This window comes from Thamnophis elegans, chromosome 16 (genome assembly GCF_009769535.1).
Source record: "Thamnophis elegans isolate rThaEle1 chromosome 16, rThaEle1.pri, whole genome shotgun sequence".
Taxonomy (NCBI): Eukaryota; Metazoa; Chordata; class Lepidosauria; order Squamata; family Colubridae; genus Thamnophis; species Thamnophis elegans.
The window spans coordinates 36405265-36426201 of record NC_045556.1 but is presented as its reverse complement, the minus strand read 5'-3'; the positions used below and the strand labels follow the sequence as shown (position 1 = coordinate 36426201).

General features: G+C 41.3%; 1 protein-coding gene across 3 annotated transcripts in view; it reads left to right on the top strand.

The window, feature by feature from the left end:
* The first annotated feature begins 16975 nt into the window (after nucleotides 1-16975).
* CNTRL (centriolin) overlaps nucleotides 16976-20937 on the top strand; it is a 40216-nt gene continuing 36254 nt past the window's right edge. Inside the window, exons 1-4 of one of the 3 annotated variants that reach the window (XM_032233026.1) lie at nucleotides 16976-17142; nucleotides 19591-19816; nucleotides 20300-20424; nucleotides 20591-20721. In XM_032233026.1, coding sequence (XP_032088917.1) covers nucleotides 19624-19816; nucleotides 20300-20424; nucleotides 20591-20721 — 449 coding nt within the window. In that variant the 5' untranslated portion in view covers nucleotides 16976-17142; nucleotides 19591-19623. Of the gene's footprint in view, nucleotides 17148-19398; nucleotides 19477-19590; nucleotides 19817-20299; nucleotides 20425-20590; nucleotides 20722-20937 lie in introns of those variants that run through there. The other 2 variants (XM_032233027.1, XM_032233028.1) reach the window with 2 other exon arrangements.

Below are 20937 nucleotides of genomic sequence, written 5' to 3'. Positions count from 1 at the left end.
TTTTAAAGCTAGCACTATAACTCTATTGCTATTAAGTGGGGGGAAAAGTGGGAAGGATTACGAAAAGGAATCTAAACTGTCATATTAAAAAAAGTTAGTGATGGGGGGGGAAGGAAGGAGGTATAAAAAAATCCCTATCCTAAAATACACTCACTCGCATGTGTTTGGATAGAATAGAATTGAATCTTGTTGCCCCATCTCACTTTTCCCCTCTGGCATATGGTCATGCTGGCCACATGACCACTGAAGCATCTTCGGACAACGCTGGCTCCCCCAGCTAAGAAACAGAGATGAGCAGTGTCCCCTAGAGTCAGACACAACTAGACAGGGGAAACCTTGAGCTTTATATACATATACACTTGCACACATACACACACGCAATGTTGGCTACCCACATAGGAGACAGTGAGAGGGAAATGCAGGAAATGTGGGTTGGGGTGGCAGGGAATCTCCCTCATTAATCGTGGCTTCTCCCTTAACCATCTCTCTCTGTCTCTCTGTCTCTCTCCCTCTCCCTCTCTCTCCCTCTCCCTCCCTCTTGTGCCCAACCGGTTTAAAGGTTGAGAGCTGCCAAATTTTCTTAACTCAGCATTTATAAGGGCACCCAAGCACACTCCCATAAACAGATAATGATCTGTTTTCCAAGCCCAAGTTTATTTTTTTAATCTTTATTAGACATAAGCGCTGCCCATCATGTGTAGAGGCGGCTAGCTTTGCGGTATATGCATCCAAAGTTCTTCCTAGATCAGAAAGTTTACAGATTTGGGACATATAATAAAACATTAACCCTCATTAATCTGATAGGGAGAAACACGTTTTCTCAGGTGCTGCTTTGAGCTTGTTTACTTCGTGGCTCATGGCTTCAATGGCGTGATCTCCTACACAGCTAATGTTAGAAGAAACGTCCCATCTGGGTTCAGTTCCAAGTGGGGGAAAAGACACTGGAAACTTGGAGGCTCTTTGGAAAAGATGGTTTAATGGTGGACAGCAAGGATGGCTTGCTATTGGCATTACTGCTGGTTCGGTGTGCAAAAAAAATTACATGTCTCTTGCTTGTCAGGTCATCAAAAGGGGATCACATGACACAAACACACACCCCTGGGACACTGCAACCATCATAAATATGGGTCAGTTGGCAACGGTCTAAATATTGATCATGTTCCTAAATGTATGCGTCTGGAAATCTTGCACAAATGATTGGACATAGTGAGGGTCATCTTGATTTCTTTTAACCTGGTGGATTGGTCCATTTATGCAGATGGGGTGGTGGTGGTTATAATCCTCATCCTAAAATATGGGATTAAAAATAATATGGCCATGCTCCTAAAATTCTGGTCTGTGAAAACGGGTCTCTGCAGATATTTCATTTATTGATTTGATTTGCCAATCATTTACAAGATAGCAGGGATAAGAATAAACATGAGTATGAATGCTGCTTTATTTGCCTATTCAGAGCAACACCCTACTGAACCTTGAAACAGAAAGCAAGATTTTGCAAATTGAAGCAAATATTGTAATCTTTACCGGAAAACGTTGCTTGCTAAAGAAATCATTAATCAATATAATCTTGCATAGTAATGGCTTGTTTAGAGATAGATTTTAATGTTTTTTTCTCCCCAGGCGGAGAGCATATGAACCTCTTTCCTAAGCGTGTTTTCTTGTGGGAAATGTGTTCCTTTGCATCTCCCAAAGCAATTGCTCCCACTGTATTCGCTCCCACTATTGTATGCAGGGCCGGATTTTCCTATAGGCTAACTAGGCTTCAGCCTAGGGCCTCAAGATCAAGAGGGGCCTACATTCAAATTGTTAGCAAAATTAAAATTACATTATTCTAAAAACAGTGAACACTAAAACACTGAACCAAAAATAAGGAGAAATTCTATGCATATGACTGATAAACATAAAAATGTATTGGTTAAGATCTATATATTGATATATATTGATATATATCACAGTAATGATGTATTTTATTCTCTCTCGTGTAATTTACAAACTTAAAAATGGGAGGTGAAAGGGCCTCATAAGTGGAATAGCCTACGGCCTCTTTTCATCTAAATCCGGCCCTGATTGTATGGAAAGGAGAAATCCTTCTCAAAACCTACAGGTGGGAAATCTTGTAGCAAGACGTTTGGGTCCCTTCCCCAAGGGCGGCTGAGGGGAGAAAAGAGGAAATTCTGCCCTCTAGTGGACAGCTTTCACCATAACCCCTGGTCAAGAATTCTAGTGACTTGGTTATGCTTCATTTAGAATTTAGAATAGAATAAGAGGGACCTTGGAGGTCTTCTAGTCCAACCCCCCTTGCTCAAGCAGGAGAGCCTATACCATCTTAGACAATTCGGTGTTTTTTGCTAGGGGCAAAATACACCTTTGTTAAAGGGATGTACATGGTAAGCAGCCATAAAATCGAGTTTAGTAGGTAAAAGCAGTAGTTTGCCCTCCTGTGGATTGTGTGTTTGTGTGTTGTAACATTTGGCAAAGAAGCCCCGAAGTGACTTATTTTCATTCTTACATTTGTTTCCTTTGATGAAAGCTGAAAGCAGCCGGAGAAGAGGCTGTCAGGAATAGAAATGTTAGTTCCAGGAGATAAAATTTCATTTCTAATAGGGCACTGAGGATGCAAAAACAGGGATTGACTGCCCTCCTGTGGCCATGTAAGTGCATGGCATTTTTTCCTCTAAGGTACAGCAGAAAAAGTTAACTGGGTAAATTAGTTTAGATAAAATATAGATGATGAACAGAAGATAAAAGAAATGAGGAATGGAAGGGAATCAGAATAGAATAGAGAATGTAGAGTAGAATAGCAGAGCAGAGCAAAGAAATTGGGAATGGAATGGAATCAGAATAGGAGAATGTAGAATAGAGAATGTAGAACAGAATAGAGAATGTAGAATAGAATAACAGCATAGAAATTAGGAATGGAATGAAATCAGAATACAATAGGAATGTAGAGTAGAATAGAATAGCATAGCAATTAGGAATGGAATCAGAAGAGAGAATGTAGAATAGAATAGCAAAGAAATTAGGAATGGAATGGGAATAGAGAATGTAGAATACAATAGAAAATGTAGAGTACAATAGAATAACATAGAAATTAGTAGTGGAATGGAATCAGAATAGAACAGAGAATGTAGAATAGAATAGCAGAGCATAGCACAGAAATTGGGAATGGAATGGATTCAGAATAGTAAACAGAATGTAGAATAGAATAGAAATTAGGAATCAGAATAGAGAATGTAGAATAGCAGAGCAATTGGGAATGGAATGGAATCAGAATAGGAGAATGTAGAATAGAGAATGTAGAGTAGAATAGAGAATGTAGAATAGAATAGAATAACAGCATAGAAAATAAATTAGGAATGGAATGAAATCAGAATACAATAGGAATGTAGAATAGAATAGAGTAGCATAGCAATTAGGAATGGAATGAGAATAGAGAATGTAGAAGAGAATAGAGAATTTAGAGTAGAATAGAATATAGAGTACAATAGAATAGCACAGAAAAGAAATTAGTAATGGAATGGAATCAGAATAGTGAACAGAATATAGAATAGAATAGAAATTAGGAATGGAATGGAATAGAGAATGTAGAATAGAATAGAATAGAATAGCAAAGAAATTAGAATGGAATCAGAATAGAATAGGAGAATGTAGAATAGAATAACAGAGTTGGAAGGGATCTTGGAGGTTTTATAATCCAACCTCCTTGATGAGAGAGATCAAAAATAATTTTATAAAAAGTGCAAAAATAATTTCATTGGAGGTTTATTTTGGTAGAACAAAATGATTTCCAATTACACCAAAACCCAAATACTCACAAAAGATGGTGACTTCCGTAAAGAGCAGGAGTGCAGGGTGCCCAGCATGTTGCAGGATCACAAATATAGTCTAGGAAGATTTGAAAGTAGTTTCAAACAATTTATTGTTTCTTTTACACAATAAGCCTCACATATTCCAAGCATTACCCAGCTGAAACAAGTTGTATAAATCAAAATACATAAAGATAAAATACATAAAAGTGTGATCTTTTATTTAAATATTTCATTTTAAGGCTGACAAAAAGTCACATCATAAACATTACAGACAAAACAATAACATACCATGATGGGTTAAAATGACATTTTTTGATAAAAGAAACCACAGTTGTCATCGAAGGATTTGTCTCCAAAGAAAGAAAACACAACTTCAATGTTGAAACATTTTAATATCACAACAGGTATATCTTGGTGAAGAGATGGTGATAGGAAAGAATACATTAAAAATAGGCAACAGATAACATATCTTGTCTATCATTAGCATCATAGCAACTTAACAGCAGTAAGTCAGGAGTAAAACAGCTGTAATCCCAAAAATACATGTCAAACAGAACATTTCCAATTAGAGATATTTCAGGAACAACAGGCAACAAATGTGACAAAAGAAATCAACATTCTTGAGATGAGCGCTATATACTGTGTGTCATGATTAACATTTACCGATCAAAAACAAAACATACATTTTCAACAACAACCCCAGCTAAAATTATTCCAAAGTGGAAAACTAGAAACCTTCTATCAACAGCCACACCTAACATTAAAAAGAGCTGTTGAGGCTTTCTTTCTAGTTCTAAGAACAACTGCCATGGCTATAAAACTATAAAATCTATTATAAATTACCGGCACACTTAGCATTAAAAGGGGCCGTTGTTTTCTGGTTCTAAAAACCAACATTATGTGCCTAAATTAAGCAGGCAACAAATCTACTCAGGATTTCATTGGCCATATCTCGAATTAAAAAGGGCAGTCCAGATTCATTTTCCAATTCGAGGATCTAATGTCTCACCCTAGCAAAAGAGAAGCTATTAATTTATTGAAATGGCAATGACTTGTATTAAATGCATCGCCACGTTAACTTTTAGTTCTAACAGATCTGGCTGCTACTGATACTATTTCTAAGAATGTGGAGGAGGAGGAGGACTGGTGATCCAAAAGGATTCCCTTCCAGTTTGAATGTCGTTGGGGATCCTCAGGGACTGGGAGAGCCTTCTATCTGAGCCCACTGGACTCTCTCAGTGTGATTCGCCCTCAACACTCACTCAGGGACTGAAAGGGTCACCCAATGGAACCCCAGACACATCCAGTGTGAGTCTCACAGAGGGTCTGCTCAGGGATTGAAAGACCTCCCACCAGGAGGCGCCGTGGCATTTCCACCATCATGTGTGGGTGGTGTCTGGTGTGAGTCACAATGGCCTCGGAAACAGTGCAGCCTTTCTCCCAAGAAATGCACCCCATCAACTCATCTGTGCTCATACATGAACCTCGGTAGGCTACAAATGTGGAGGACAACTGGTGATCCAAAAGATCCCCCTCCAGTTTGAATCCCTTTTAGGATCCTCAGGGACTGGGAGAGCCTTCTATCTGGGCGCTCTGACTCTTCCAGTGTGATTCACCCTCACCGCCCGCTCAGGGACTGGAAGTCCTCCTCCACCAGGAGGCGCCGTGGCATTTTCACTATCATTTGAGCACAGGTGGAATCAGGAATAGTGCATCTCCCTTTGAACTCACTTGTTTCACGAACTGCACTGAGACTGTTCGTCACTGGCCACGTGTCACATTGACTCAATGGGTAGGGAGGGAGGTGATCCAAAAGGATTCCCTTCCAGTTTGAGTGTCGTTGGGGATCCTCAGGGACTGGGAGAGCCTTCTATCTGAGCGCCCTGACTCATCCAGTGTAATTCACCCTCACCGCCCGCTCAGGGACTGGAAGACCTCCTCCACCAGGAGGCGCCGTGGCATTTCTACTACCATCCGTGGGTGTCTGGTGTGAGTCACAATGGCCTCGGAAACAGTGCAGCCTTTCTCCCGAGAAATGCACCCCATCAACTCATCTGTGCTCATACATGAACCTCGGTAGGCTACAAATGTGGAGGACAACTGGTGATCCAAAAGATCCCCTTCCAGTTTGAGTGTCGTTGGGGATCCTCAGGGACTGGGAGAGTTCTGACTCTTCCAGTGTGATTCACCCTCACCGCCCGCTCAGGGACTGGAAGTCCTCCTCCACCAGGAGGCGCCGTGGCATTTTCACTATCATTTGAGCACAGGTGGAATCAGGAATAGTGCATCTCCCTTTGAACTCACTTGTTTCACGAACTGCACTGAGACTGTTCGTCACTGGCCACGTGTCACATTGACTCAATGGGTAGGGAGGGAGGCGATCCAAAAGGATTCCCTTCCAGTTTGAGTGTCGTTGGGGATCCTCAGGGACTGGGAGAGCCTTCTATCTGAGCGCTCTGACTCATCCAGTGTGATTCACCCTCACCGCCCGCTCAGGGACTGGAAGACCTCCTCCACCAGGAGGCGCCGTGGCATTTTCACTATCATTTGAGCACAGGTGGAATCAGGAATAGTGCATCTCCCTTTGAACTCACTTGTTTCACGAACTGCACTGAGACTGTTCGTCACTGGCCACGTGTCACATTGACTCAATGGGTAGGGAGGGAGGCGATCCAAAAGGATTCCCTTCCAGTTTGAGTGTCGTTGGGGATCCTCAGGGACTGGGAGAGCCTTCTATCTGACTCATCCAGTGTGATTCACCCTCACCGCCCGCTCAGGGACTGGAAGACCTCCTCCACCAGGAGGCGCCGTGGCATTTCCACCATCATACGTGGGTGTCTGGTGTGAGTCACAATGGCCTCGGAAACAGTGCAGGCTTTCTCCCAAGAAACGCACCCCGTCAACTCATCTGTGCTCATACATGAACTTTGGTAGGCTACAAATATGGAGGACTGGTGATCCAAAAGGATCCCATTCCAGTTTGAGTCCCATTTGGGATCCTCAGGGACTGGGAGAGTTCTGGCTCTTCCAGTGTGATTCACCCTCACCGCCCGCTCAGGGACTGGAAGTCCTCCTCCACCAGGAGGCGCCGTGGCATTTTCACCATCATTTGAGCACAGGTGGAATCAGGAATAGTGCATCTCCCTTTGAACTCACTTGTTTCACGAACTGCATTGAGACTGTTCGTCACTGGCCACGTGTCACATTGACTCAATGGGTAGGGAGGGAGGCGATCCAAAAGGATCCCCTTCCAGTTTGAGTGTCGTTGGGGATCCTCAGGGACTGGGAGAGCCTTCTATCTGAGCGCTCTGACTCATCCAGTGTGATTTGCCCTCAACGCTCACTCAGGGACTGAAAGGGTCACCCAATGGAACCCCAGAGAGGTGTCCAGTGTGAGTCTCACAGAGGGTGTGCTCAGGAACTGAAAGACCTATACAAATAGGATCATCCTTAACATTTCCATGTTGTATTGGTATGTGGAATACTTTTGGCGCGTTATCAAATTATAAAAACCACTTCTATGGCTAAACAATAAAAGAAAACTAATTACTAGATTAATAATCACTGACCACACTTAACATTAAAAGTGGCCAGAGACATTCTTCTTGGTTTTAAGAACCCTTGCCGGATCTAAAATTAAGGTGGAATCTTATATACACAATGGAACAGACAGATTTAAAAAGAGTAGACGACTTTTTTCTCTGGTTCTAAAAACAATCACAATGGGTAAAACTACGCCAAGCAAGAAACCTAGAAACTCTATTACTTATCAACAGCCACAGATAGCATTAATATGTGTAGTGTGGTGTGTAAACAAGAGTGACTTATCATTTCAGAAATTCTTCTACAGTTCACTTTTGATTGATGTCAAGTAGCCTTCTTCAAGGAGATCATATTCATTCTTGTGTTCCATTTCTTCTTCTTGCATTTTCACCTCCAATCTTCTGTCTTCTACGATGCTCCTGGTACATGCCTTTGAGAAAAAAATAAAACGAACATTACTTCAGCTGCCACTGCAGTTTTAACACTAAGAATGTGCAATCCACTGTGGTTACTACTAGTATTACCTCAGCCGCAGGTGTTACCCTTACTTGCCTAGGAAGAATGGACCATCGAGTAGTGGAAGACCAACCCCGCCCCCTCCGAATCCCAAAACTTTGAAGAACGCAACTCTCAACTGAACCTACCTCACAGCGTGAAGGCCATGTCACAGCCAAAGGCTAACTGGGCATGAGCTGGAGACTTTTTCTTCATCTCTTCTTCCTTCCTTCTGTCTTCTTTCCCTTTCCTTTCTTCCTGAGTCATGCCCAGCAAGTGCAGTCTCTTTTAGGGAACATTTGGCAGCAAGAGTGCCATTGTTCCACCCCTCAGTCTCTAAAGCTACAAAACTATAAAATCTTTTGTGGATCAACAGCCACATCTAGTATTAGAATAGAGCCATTGAGGCTCTCTTTGGCTTCTAAAAACCATCACCATGGCGAAAATTACACCAGGCAAGAACACTCTCAAATTTATTATTTATCATTGGCCATACCAAATATTAAAAATGGCCATTGAGGTTTCCTTTCTGGTTTTAAAAACCATTGCCAAGGCTAAATTATGCCAGGCACAAATCTATAAAATCTACAATAATCAATAGCCATGCCTAGCAATAAAAAAGGCTCTTGATGTTTCCTTCCTAGTTCTAAAATTCATCGCAAGGGCTAAAGTATTGCTGGGCATGATCAATCAACAGCCACACCTAGCATTAAAAAGGGCCATTGAGATTTTCATTCTGGTTCTAAGAACCATCACCAAGGCTAAAGTTATGCCAGGCAGAAATCTAAAATATCTATAATCAACCAATAGCCGCACTTAGCATTAAAAGGGGCCATTGAGGTTTCCATTTTGATTCTAAGAACCATCGCCAAGGCTAAAATTAGGCCAGGCGAGAAAGGTATAAAATCTAATATCTACAGTTTTCCTTTACTTGGTGAAGTAGCCTTCTTCAAGATCATATTCATTCTTGTGTTCCCATTTCTTCTTCTTCCATTTTCACCCTCAATCTTCTGTCTTCTATGATGCTCCTGGTACATGCCTTTGAGAAAAAAATAAAATGAACATTACTTCAGCTGCCACTGCAGTTTTAATCCTAAAAATGCTCAATCCACTGTGGTTACTACTAGTATTACTTCAGCCGCAGGTGTTACCCTTACTTACCTAAGAAGAATGGACCATCGAGTAGTGGAAGACCAACCCCCCACTCCGAATCCCAAAACTTTGAAGAAGGCAAGTCTCAACCGAACCTACCTCACAGCGTGAAGGCCAGATCACAGCCAAAGGCTAACCGGGCTTGAGCTGGAGACTTTTTCTTCATCTCTTCTTCCTTCCTTCTGTCTTCTTTCCCTTTCCTTTCTTCCTGAGTCATGCCCAGCAAGTGCAGTCTCTTTTAGGGAACATTTGGCAGCAAGAGTGCCATTGTTCCACCCCTCAAGTCTCTAAAGCTACAAAACTATAAAAAAAAATTGTGGATCAACGGCCACATCTAGTATTAGAATAGAGCCGTTGAGGTTTTCTTTGGCTTCTAAAAACCATCACCATGGCGAAAATTACACCAGGCAAGAACTCTCTCAAATTTATTATTTATCATTGGCCATACCAAACATTAAAAATGGCCGTTGATGTTTCCTTTCTGGTTCTAAGAACCATTGCCAACGCTAAATTATGCCAGGCAGAACTCTATAAAATCTACAATAATCAACAGCCACACCTAGCAATAAAAAAGGCTCTTGATGTTTCCTTCCTAGTTCTAAAATTCATCGCAAGGGCTAAAGTATTGCTGGGCATGATCAATCAACAGCCACACCTAGCATTAAAAAGGGCCATTGAGATTTTCATTCTGGTTCTAAGAACCATCACCAAGGCTAATGTTATGCCAGGCAGAAATCTAAAATATCTATAATCAACCAATAGCCGCACCTAGCATTAAAAGGGGCCATTGAGGTTTCCATTTTGATTCTAAGAACCATCGCCAAGGCTAAAATTAGGCCAGGCGAGAAAGGTATAAAATCTAATATCTACAGTTTTCCTTTACTTGGTAAAGTAGCCTTCTTCAAGATCATATTCATTCTTGTGTTCCCATTTCTTCTTCTTCCATTTTCACCCTCAATCTTCTGTCTTCTACGATGCTCCTGGTACATGCCTTTGAGAAAAAAATAAAATGAACATTACTTCAGCTGCCACTACAGTTTTAATCCTAAGAATGCTCAATTCACTGTGGTTACTACTGGTTTTACCTCAAAGGCAGGTGATACCCCTGCTTACCTAGGAAGAATGGACCATCAAATACTGGAAGACCAACCCCCCCCCCCCCCGAATCCCAAAACTTTGAAGAAGGCAACTCTCAACTGAACCTACCTCACAGCGTGAAGGCCACGTCACAGCCAAAGGCTAAAAGGGCTTGAGCTGAAGACTTTTTCTTCATGTCTTCTTCCTTCCGTCTTCTTTCCTTTCTTCCTGAGTCATGCCCAGCAAGTGCTGTCTCTTTTAGGGAACATTTGGCAGCAAGAGTGCCATTGTTCCTCCCCTCAGTCTCTAAACATAGAAATCTATAAAATCTTTTGTGGATCAACGGCCACATCTAGTATTAGAAAAGAGCCGTTGAGGTTTTATTTGGCTTCTAAAAACCATCACCATGGCGAAAATTACACCAGGCAAGAACACTCTCAAATTTATTATTTATCATTGGCCATACCAAACATTAAAAATGGCCATTGAGGTTTTCTTTCTGGTTCTAAGAACCATTGCCTAGGCTAAATTATGCCAGGTGGAAATCTATAAAATCTATAATCAATCAACAGCCATACCAAGCTTTAAAAAGAGCTGGTGACCTTTTCATTCTGGTTCTAAGAACCATCGCCAAGGCTAAAATTAGGCCAGGCGAGAAAGGTATAAAATCTAATATCTACAGTTTTCCTTTACTTGGTGAAGTAGCCTTCTTCAAGAAGATCATATTCATTCTTGTGTTCCATTTCTTCTTGTTCCATTTTCATCTTCAATCTTCTGTCTTCTATGATGCTCATGGTACATGCCTTTGAGAAAAAAACAAAATGAACATTACTTCAGCTGCCACTGCAGTTTTAATCCTAAGAGTGTGCAATCCACTGTGGTTACTACTGGTATTACCACAGAGGCAGGTGGTACCCATGCTTACCTAGGAAGAACGGAGCATCTAGTGGAAGACCACCACCCCCAATCCCAAAACTTTGAAGAAGGCAAGTCTCAATTGAACCTACCTCACAGTGTGAAGGCCACGTCACAGCCAAAGGCTAAAAGGGCGTGAGCTGGAGATTTTTCTTCATCTCTTCTTCCCTCCTTCTGTCTTCTTTCCTTTCTTCCTGAGTCATGCCCAGCAAGTGCTGTATCTTTTAGGGAACATTTGGCAGCAAGAGTGCCATTGTTCCTCCCCTCAGTCTCTAAAGCTACAAAACTATAAAATCTTTTGTGGATCAACGGCCACATCTAGTATTAGAAAAGAGCCGTTGAGGTTTTCTTTGGCTCCTAAAAACCATCACCATGGTGAAAATTACACCAGGAAAGAACAATCTCAAATTTATTATTTACCATTGGCCACGCCAAACTTTAAAAATGGCCGTTGAGGTTTCCTTTCTGGTTCTAAGAACCATCGCCAAGGCTAAATTATGCCAGGCAAAAATCTATAAAATCTATAATTGATCAGCAGCCACAATTAAGCTTTAAAAAGGGCTGTTGAGGTTTTCATTTTGGTTCTAAGAACCATTGCCAAGACTAAATTATGCCAGGCAGAATTCTATAATCAATCAATAGCCTCACCAAGCATTAAAAAGGCCCATTGAGGCTTTCATTCAGGTTCTAAGAACCACCGCAAGGCTAAATTATGCCAGGCGGAAATCTATAAAATCTGTAATTAATCAATAGCCTCACCTAGCATTAAAAAGGGCCATTGAGGTTTTCATTCAGGTTCTAAGAACCATTGCCAAGGCTAAATTATGTCAGGCGGAAATCTATAAAATCTGTAATTAATCAATAGCCTCACCTAGCATTAAAAAGGGCCATTGAGGTTTTCATTCAGGTTCTAAGAACCATTGCCAAGACTAAATTATGCCAGGCAGAATTCTATAATCAATCAATAGCCTCACCAAGCATTAAAAAGGCCCATTGAGGCTTTCATTCAGGTTCTAAGAACCACCGCAAGGCTAAATTATGCCAGGCGGAAATCTATAAAATCTGTAATTAATCAATAGCCTCACCTAGCATTAAAAAGGGCCATTGAGGTTTTCATTCAGGTTCTAAGAACCATAGCCAAGGCTAAATTATGCCAGGCAGAAATCTATAAAATCTGTAATTAATCAATAGCCTCACCTAGCATTAAAAAGGGCCATTGAGGTTTTCATTCTGGTTCTAAGAACCACCGCCAGGCTAAATTATGCCAGCAGAAATCTATAAAATCTATAATTGATCAGCAGCCACAACTAAGCTTTAAAAAGGGCTGTTGAGGTTTTCATTCAGGTTCTAAGAACCACCGCCAGGCTAAATTATGCCAGGCAGAATTCTATAATCAATCAATAGCCTCACCTACCATTAAAAAGGGCCATTGAGGTTTTCATTCAGGTTCTAACAACCACCGCCAGGCTAAATTATGCCAGGCAGAATTCTATAATCAATCAATAGCCTCACCTAGCATTAAAAAGGGCCATTGAGGTTTTCATTCAGGTTCTAAGAACCACCGCCAGGCTAAATTATGCCAGCAGAAATCTATAAAATCTGTAATTAATCAATAGCCACACATAGCAATAAAAAGGGCCATTGAGGTTTTCATTCAGGTTCTAAGAACCATAGCCAAGGCTAAATTATGCCAGGCAAAAATCTATAAAATCTATAATTGATCAGCAGCCACAACTATGCTTTAAAAAGGGCTGTTGAGGTTTTCATTCAGGTTCTAAGAATCATTGCCAAGGCTAAATTATGCCAGGCAGAAATCTATAAAATCTGTAATTAATCAATAGCCACACATAGCAATAAAAAGGGCCATTGAGGTTTTCATTCAGGTTCTAAGAACCATAGCCAAGGCTAAATTATGCCAGGCAAAAATCTATAAAATCTATAATTGATCAGCAGCCACAACTATGCTTTAAAAAGGGCTGTTGAGGTTTTCATTCAGGTTCTAAGAATCATTGCCAAGGCTAAATTATGCCAGGCAGAAATCTATAAATCTATAATCAATCAATAGCCTCACCTACCATTAAAAAGGGCCATTGAGGTTTTCATTCAGGTTCTAAGAACCATAGCCAAGGCTAAATTATGCCAGGCGGAAATCTATAAAATCTGTAATTAATCAATAGCCTCACCTAGCATTAAAAAGGGCCATTGAGGTTTTCATTCAGGTTCTAAGAACCACCGCCAGGCTAAATTATGCCAGCAGAAATCTATAAAATCTGTAATTAATCAATAGCCACACATAGCAATAAAAAGGGCCATTGAGGTTTTCATTCTGGTTCTAAGAACCATTGCCAAGGCTAAATTATGCCAGGCAAAAATCTATAAAATCTATAATTGATCAGCAGCCACAACTAAGCTTTAAAAAGGGCTGTTGAGGTTTTCATTCAGGTTCTAAGAATCATTGCCAAGGCTAAATTATGCCAGGCAGAAATCTATAAATCTATAATCGATCAATAGCCTCACCTACCATTAAAAAGGGCCATTGAGGTTTTCATTCAGGTTCTAAGAACCATAGCCAAGGCTAAATTATGCCAGGCGGAAATCTATAAAATCTGTAATTAATCAATAGCCTCACCTAGCATTAAAAAGGGCCATTGAGGTTTTCATTCTGGTTCTAAGAACCATTGCCAAGGCTAAATTATGCCAGGCAAAAATCTATAAAATCTATAATTGATCAGCAGCCACAACTAAGCTTTAAAAAGGGCTGTTGAGGTTTTCATTTTGGTTCTAAGAACCATTGCCAAGGCTAAATTATGCCAGGCAGAAATCTATAAAATCTGTAATTAATCAATAGCCACACATAGCATTAAAAAGGGCCATTGAGGTTTTAACACTATGATTGACATCAGACCATCAAGAAGAATGTGCCAATCAAAGAACTTCCAAAGAAGCTAAGAAGAAAGAGTGTAAGAAAGAGCCTCCAAGACTGAAAGCAAACTACACTACCCTCCAGTACTGGTGTTCCCTACTCTCCTAATGAAAAGTCTACAAGAAAACCACTAAGCTCTGAGGCCTCTTTTCAACCAGGAGCCATAAACGTTCTCCTTTATTGCGATCTCTCAGTTTGAAAAAGTCTGGCTGGCACTGGCATTATTTCTAAGGGTGTGGGAGGGAGGTGATCCCAAAGGATTCCCTTGCGGTCTGAGTCTCACTGAGGGGGTCCTCAGGCACTGGAGGAGGCTTCCAGCTGAGCACTGTTGTCTCTTCCAGTGTGATTCGCCCTCACTGCTGGCTCAGGGACTGAAAGGGTCCCCCATGGGCAACCCCAGAGAGGACTTCCAGTGTGAGTCTCCCACAGTGTCTGCTCAGGGCTTCAATGAGACAGGCAGTGGATTAACTCCCGGGCTCATTCAGCCTGAGTGTCACAGAGTGGAAGCTCAGGGACTGAAAGACCTCCATAAATAGGGGCATCACCCCCATCTCCAGTTGTGTTTGTATGTGGAATGCTTGTGTGGGCTCTAAGAACCACAGCCAATAGCCAAAATTATGTTACATCAGAAATTTTTGATACTTTTCAGGTAAGTTTGTCACACTATGACTGCTCTTTTTACCAATGATACTATGTAATGTTTCCTGTTTAAGAAAACCTTTGCTAAAGCAAGCCTTGACTTAGGATAAACTTTAGCAAGGCCCAAAGATTTTTGTTGTTGTAAACATGTTGCAAACAGTACCTGCCAGGCTTCCTCATTTTCATGATACACTGACGAGTAAATGAAACCATCACTGTAAAGTAAATGAAACCATCTGTCTTACTGTTGATGTCTTCTTCTTCGTCAATTTGGATTCATGCCTTTGTGATAAAAAAAAAATCAATGTCACAAAATGTCCAACTCATGTTCAGAGACTAGAAAACTAATCAAGTAATTTTACAAAGGGGCTTTCATTTGCTTTATCCTACATGAAAGAAGGCATGGTAGAATGAAATGGAACGTTGTGCCCTTGAGAATACCTCAGGCCATAGGTTTGACTGTTCCTACCCTAAAGGTAAGGCCTCTAGTCCCAGCACTTTCTCTTACTCTCTAGGAACAGGAAACTCTCATGCCCTGAGAATTTACCTTCCTGCAAGAAAGTAAGGTCAGCTCCTGGACTTGAAGTAGTTTTAGTTAAGTTTAACTATTAGTTACTTGAAGTAGCTAGTCCTGTTACAAGTTTTGCTTCTTGTAAGGACTTGAGCCTTGGCTAAATTTACCTCAGGCACAAAGAATTCACTGTATTCCCGAGGGCACAGTCAGCTCGAGGCAATTTTACTTTTAAAGCTAATTTTAACTCTTCCTACTCCCTTCAACGGGACATGGCTGAAATTACCTCAGGTTCCACCAGTCTTTAACTCTCAAGAACTTGAGCCTTGGCTAAAATTACCTCAGTTCTCAAGAATTGACTTTATTTGAAGAAAATAAGCTCAACTCCTGGACCTGAAATAATTTTAGTTAACTTTTGCTTTTAATTGACTTGAATTTGGTTTCTTTTAAGGAGTCTTGACTAAAATTTCCTCAGGTCCCAAGAGTTGACTTTACTCAAGAAAGCAAGAGCAACTCCAGGTGCTGAAGCAATTTTGCCTTTAAAGCTAATTGTAATGCTTGTTCACCTGTGGTAATTTAGCCCTTTTTAGCTGCACCTGGCTAAAATAACCTCAGCCTTATTCCTTGGAGTCAAATCAGCTCCCGAAGTAATTTTAATTTTATTTTCACCTTCACTTAATTGCAATTCATTTTTTTAAAAAAATCTGCAAGGAAATGGCTATTATCTCAGACTTTACTCTGAAGCTCATTTTAACTCTTATTCACCTATGGTGGTTCAGTCCTTTTAAAAGGTCATGGCTGAAATTACCTCAGGTTCCACCAGTCTTTTACTCTTAAGAACTTGAGCCTTGGCTAAAATTAAATTTGAAGAAAATAAGCTCAATTCCTGGACCTGAAGTAATTTTAATTAACTTCTGCTTTTAGTTGACTTCAAGTAACTAGTCCTCTATGTGTTTGCTTTTTTTAAGGAACCTTGACTAAAATTATCTCAGGTCCCAAAAGTTGACTTTATTCCTGAGAGCAAGTCAGCTCCTGAGGCTATTTTACTGTTCAAATTCATTTTAATACTTATTCACACCTACAGAGGTTTGGTCCTTTTTTAAACATTTTTTACACAGGACATGGCTATTATCTCAGGTTCCACCAGCATTTTAAGAATTTGACTAGAATTACTTCAAGACACAATCGTTTGCCTTATTCCCTGAGGGAAACCCCATTGGTAAGACTGAAATAACTATCTTTAGTGACCTGAGGTATTGGAGTCCTTTAACAGTTTTTATTACCTCAAGCCGCCACTGGCGTTTTTACTCCTAAAAGTAAATTAAAATTACCACAGGTGTTATCCTTAATCCCAGAGCACAATATATTATTCATTAAAGAACTCCCCGCTCCCCTCCGTATCCTACAACCTATAAAAGTTCTCAGGCAGAATTACCTCAAAAGCTCAAAGGCCCTGCCCGGCCTCGAGCTCGAGGACTTGGCTGCGGAGGCGCCGGTGAACTAATAATAATATTATTATTATTATTAGCTTTCCGGCGCCCCGCAGCATCGTCCCTTTCGAGGAACGAAGAGAGGCGGCGTCCGCTTCTGCCGCGAGCTCTCTAAATTTTACACACAGCTGAGGAGCCCGCCGACTTTTTAAATGCCCTCCCCCGCCCCTCGGGGCAGAGGAGAGGCCTCTCGGCCAATCCGAGCGGCGGGGTGTTCAGAGCAGCCAATCGCGGCCGAGGAGGGCGGGCAGAAGGGCGCCCCCCCCAGAGGGCGCTCGGCGGGAAAGCGCGCGCGCTCGAGCTCCTGCGCACGCGCACGCAGCGAGCGCGAGCGCGAGCGGGCTCTTTCTTTCCACACACGCACACACACATAGACCCCTCCCGGGGGCTCGGGCGGGAAAGCGCTCGAGCTCGTGCGCACGCGCACACAGGAGAGCGAGCGCGCGCGGGCTCTTCTCCTTTCCCCCCTCACATACGCACACAACCTCGCGTAAGGGGCCCGGCCGAGCTACCGCCGCGGTTGCCATGGAGACGGCGGGAAGCAACGCGAGGCGGCTCGCCACGGCCAGGTGGGCCGCGGCCACACAGGTGAGGTAAATTTTGGAGGCTGCTGCTGCCGCGACGCTGTGTGTGGGTTGTGTGTATGTGTGAAGTGCGTAATGCTTTCTCCTCAAGGCTTCTCCCCCCCCCCGCCCCGTTTGAGGACCCTTTCACCCCGCCCGGGGAACCTTTTGGACTACAGATCCCATCCTCCAGGCTTCCTCTCCCCTTGTGTCCCATGAGGGGCCGGGAATAGGGTTTGGAGGCCCGGTTTTATTTTATTTTTTTGCACCGGTGCTTTTTAGACTTGAGAGGAGGGTGAGTTGGGCTTATTCTGAGGGTGTATGTGATTTGGAGGCAAAAACTCAACACATTTCTTGACATAAATTCCGCGCTCAATATTGTGGTCGTAAGTCAAGGACTACCTGTACATCAAGACGGAAAAATGTGTTAAGAGCATACTGGTCAACTAACAATGTGTTAAAATATATGAAACGTGGACATATATAGAATTTTTAAGATGATGAATAAAGTGAGATGTTTACAGCTGTTATTCTATATAATAGATGAAAGGAATTGCAATGAACATTGAACAGCGAGGATTGCCATTTATAGACAATTAAGGGTAATCTAATCTAAGATATGGAAAATGGAGAGGGAACATGAAATACACCTACAATGGGAAACTATTGGGATTTAAAGACAGAATCACTAACTGGGGGGGGGGGGGCATTTAAGGATGTATAATATATAATGATAATGATGAGAATAGCTGGGAATTGTAACCAGGTCTACATCTCAGCCAAAATTAGGCTAGGGGTGGGTGGGTTTAAAAGTACAATGACTATATAGGTATACTTTTTTCTTTTATTTTTTTTAAATTGCAGGAGAATATATGTTAAAATTAAATATGTACATTGAAAAGGAATTATAAATGCCATCAACATAAAATGGAGCTTGCTCAGAAGCTGAAATACCCCAAGTAAATGAGATGAAGAGTGGGAAATAGAGGAGAGAAAGGGAAGAAGAGAGAGATAGGAGAGAGGTGAAGGGGGGAAGAGGAGGAGAGAAAGGAGGAGTGGAAAGAGGAGAGAGGAGAAGGAGAAAGGAAGGGGAAGTAGAGAAGGATGACAGAAGTAAGAAAGGAGGTAGGGAGGAGAGAGGGAGAAGGAAGTGATGTTTAAGGTACAAATATGGTGTATGGAGAGCAGAAGAGCCAATAATTGTTTTGGGGAGTTGATGGTAAGATGAAACGATGTAAACATTTAATAATACAATATGATGTTGGCTATGTAATAGTATACATGTGATTATATACAATAGAATACAATAGCAGAGTTGAAGGGATCTTGGAGGTCTTCTAGTCCAACCCCCTGCAGGAAACCCTATAACATTTCAGACAAATGGCTGTCCAATCTCTTCTTAAAGACTTCCAGTGTTGGATCATTCACAAGTTCTGGAGGCAAATTCTGTTCCACTGATTAACTGTTCTCCCTGTCAGGAAATTTCTCCTCAGTTCTAAGTTGCTTCTCTCCTTGGTTAGTTTCCACCCATTGCTTCGTGCCTTGGCGAATAGCTTGACTCCCTCTTCTTTGTGGCAGCCCCTGAGATATCGAAAGACTGCTATCATGTCTCCCCTAGTTCTTCTTTTCATTAAATTAGCCATGCCCAGATCCTGCAGCCGCTTGTCATGTTTTAGTCTCCAGCCCCCTAATCATCTTTGTTGCTCTTCCCTGCACTTTCTAGAGTCTCCACATCTTATATGTTATGAAAATGAAAAAATAAAAAACATTATAACAAATAAAAAAGAACAAACTTGTCAGTTGAAAACGAAAAGAGCAAGCAATGTGTTTTCCCTGATTTTAGTTTAAGCTAGTTTCCAGCAGTGACTGGCTCTTTTGTATACCAGTAGAAACATGCCCAAGGGAAAGAATATAGAAACCATCAAAGGCAGTTTTTTAAAAAAATAACAATATAAATGTGAAAGTGTCCATCTAAGTAGAGAACAGATTATGCAGAAATAGCTATACGCCTTCCGAACACAAGCTCAAATCTTACTTTCAACTCTGGCTTTATCTTTTAAAAAGTAGGGTGTCACCTTGATACCTGCAATCTAGGCTTGTAATTGGAGACAGAACGGAAGCAAATTAGGGCAAGCACTGAAGGGATTTCTTGAGTGGATCCTGCTACGTTAGAACTGTAAAAGCTTTACAGTTTTTTAACTGTAACATCTGCTGAAGTGTTTAGGCGCTGAAGGGGAACCACAGCTTCCGGAAAAGAGGCAAGCAGTGAGAAAGCAAAGATGGAGCCGTAAAACTAGACTGCCTGGGGAACGTGTCTTCTAACTGATTTCCCTTATTATGAAAAGTTTGTGCAGGACAGGTTAATATTTTAGAGGGGACTTGGTTTAAAAGTTGCTGACTTCTCTGATTTTATGGTGAAGCATCTGCTAAATTGGTTACGCCGTTTGGAAAGCACAGGTCTCTTTTCTTTCAGCTTTTTGCCGTATGACACGCACAGGTCTGTGCGATGAGGAGAGGCCAGCCACAGAAAACATCCTTGGGGAAGCCACAGATGTCTCTGTCCCGCTCTCGGAGTCCAAAGTCTCCTGCAAGCATTCGTAGCAGGTCATCGTCTCCACTGGACACAGAAGGAATTCTGTTGACCCACCAGCCAGCTGGTCAAAGATATCAAGGAGAGGTTGATCGAGAAAGCGATACAGGTATCATAATAATCGGATGTCGGATTATATAAAGCGTTGCAGTTTTCCTTCAGGGACTTTGCTTAGGAGATCTAAACAATGGCTCTTTTTTATTTTTTGTAAAATATACACTACAGAAAGTCCTCAATTTACAACTGTTCATTTAGTTGCAACAGCACATGTTTAAAATGATTTATGAGCGTTTTTCAGGCAGTTCACACCATTTGAAGTGGGTGGAGTGGAAGGATGGTGCTTTTCTCCTGCTGGTCTTTTTCTATTTTGTATTGAATGTTTTATATTAAAGTTTTTGTATTGTGTGGCACCCAGAGTGTTAACAGAGTTGGCAGCTTGTTCGTTTAATACAGCATTTCCCAACCTCAGCCATTTTAAGAAGTGTGGACTTCAACTCCCAGAATTCACTTCTGTGGCTTTGATGATATTTAGCTTGTTCCGTGTTCTGTTTCTATATCACTTATTACCTCAAACTCCTTGCTGTTTTTTCAGATGGCAGTCCAGGTACCCGATACATAACAGAGACTCTTATTAAGAAGCTCACCAAGCAAGAGAATCTTTCACGCGTAACCGCTCTGAATCTTTCTCTTAGTAAAGATGGAGGGAAGAAATTTAAGGTATGTGTCTGGTGCTTTTACTTTAATAACCCTCAACCACAGGCAAATAAGAAATTATAGGAATTGTGTAAATAAACTTAATCTAAAGAAACACTTTCTAATGCTTTATAGTGTGCACTGCAGAACTGAATAGATGAACCGAACAGCATATTTTTATTCCTTTCAGTACATAGAAAATCTGGAGAAATGTAGTAAACTGGAAGTCCTAAATCTCAGTCATAATCTGATCGAAAAGATTGAAAAATTGGATAAACTTCTGAAGTTACTGGACCTCAATCTCTCTTTCAATAAAATAAGGTGAGCAAGAAAAAAGAGTGAATAGTTACAAAGCTTTTCTTGAGGTTTTTTTTAAAACCAGATAAGGTCGTTCCCATTTTTTAAACTTGCATCAGCCAGAGACTAATATGTTACAAAATGAAGAAGATAACCTTTCACATTCTTCTTAAACTCCCAATAAACCCTCTCAATTTCACTTTTCAGTATCTTAGCACTTTTGTGATAAAAGGATACAAG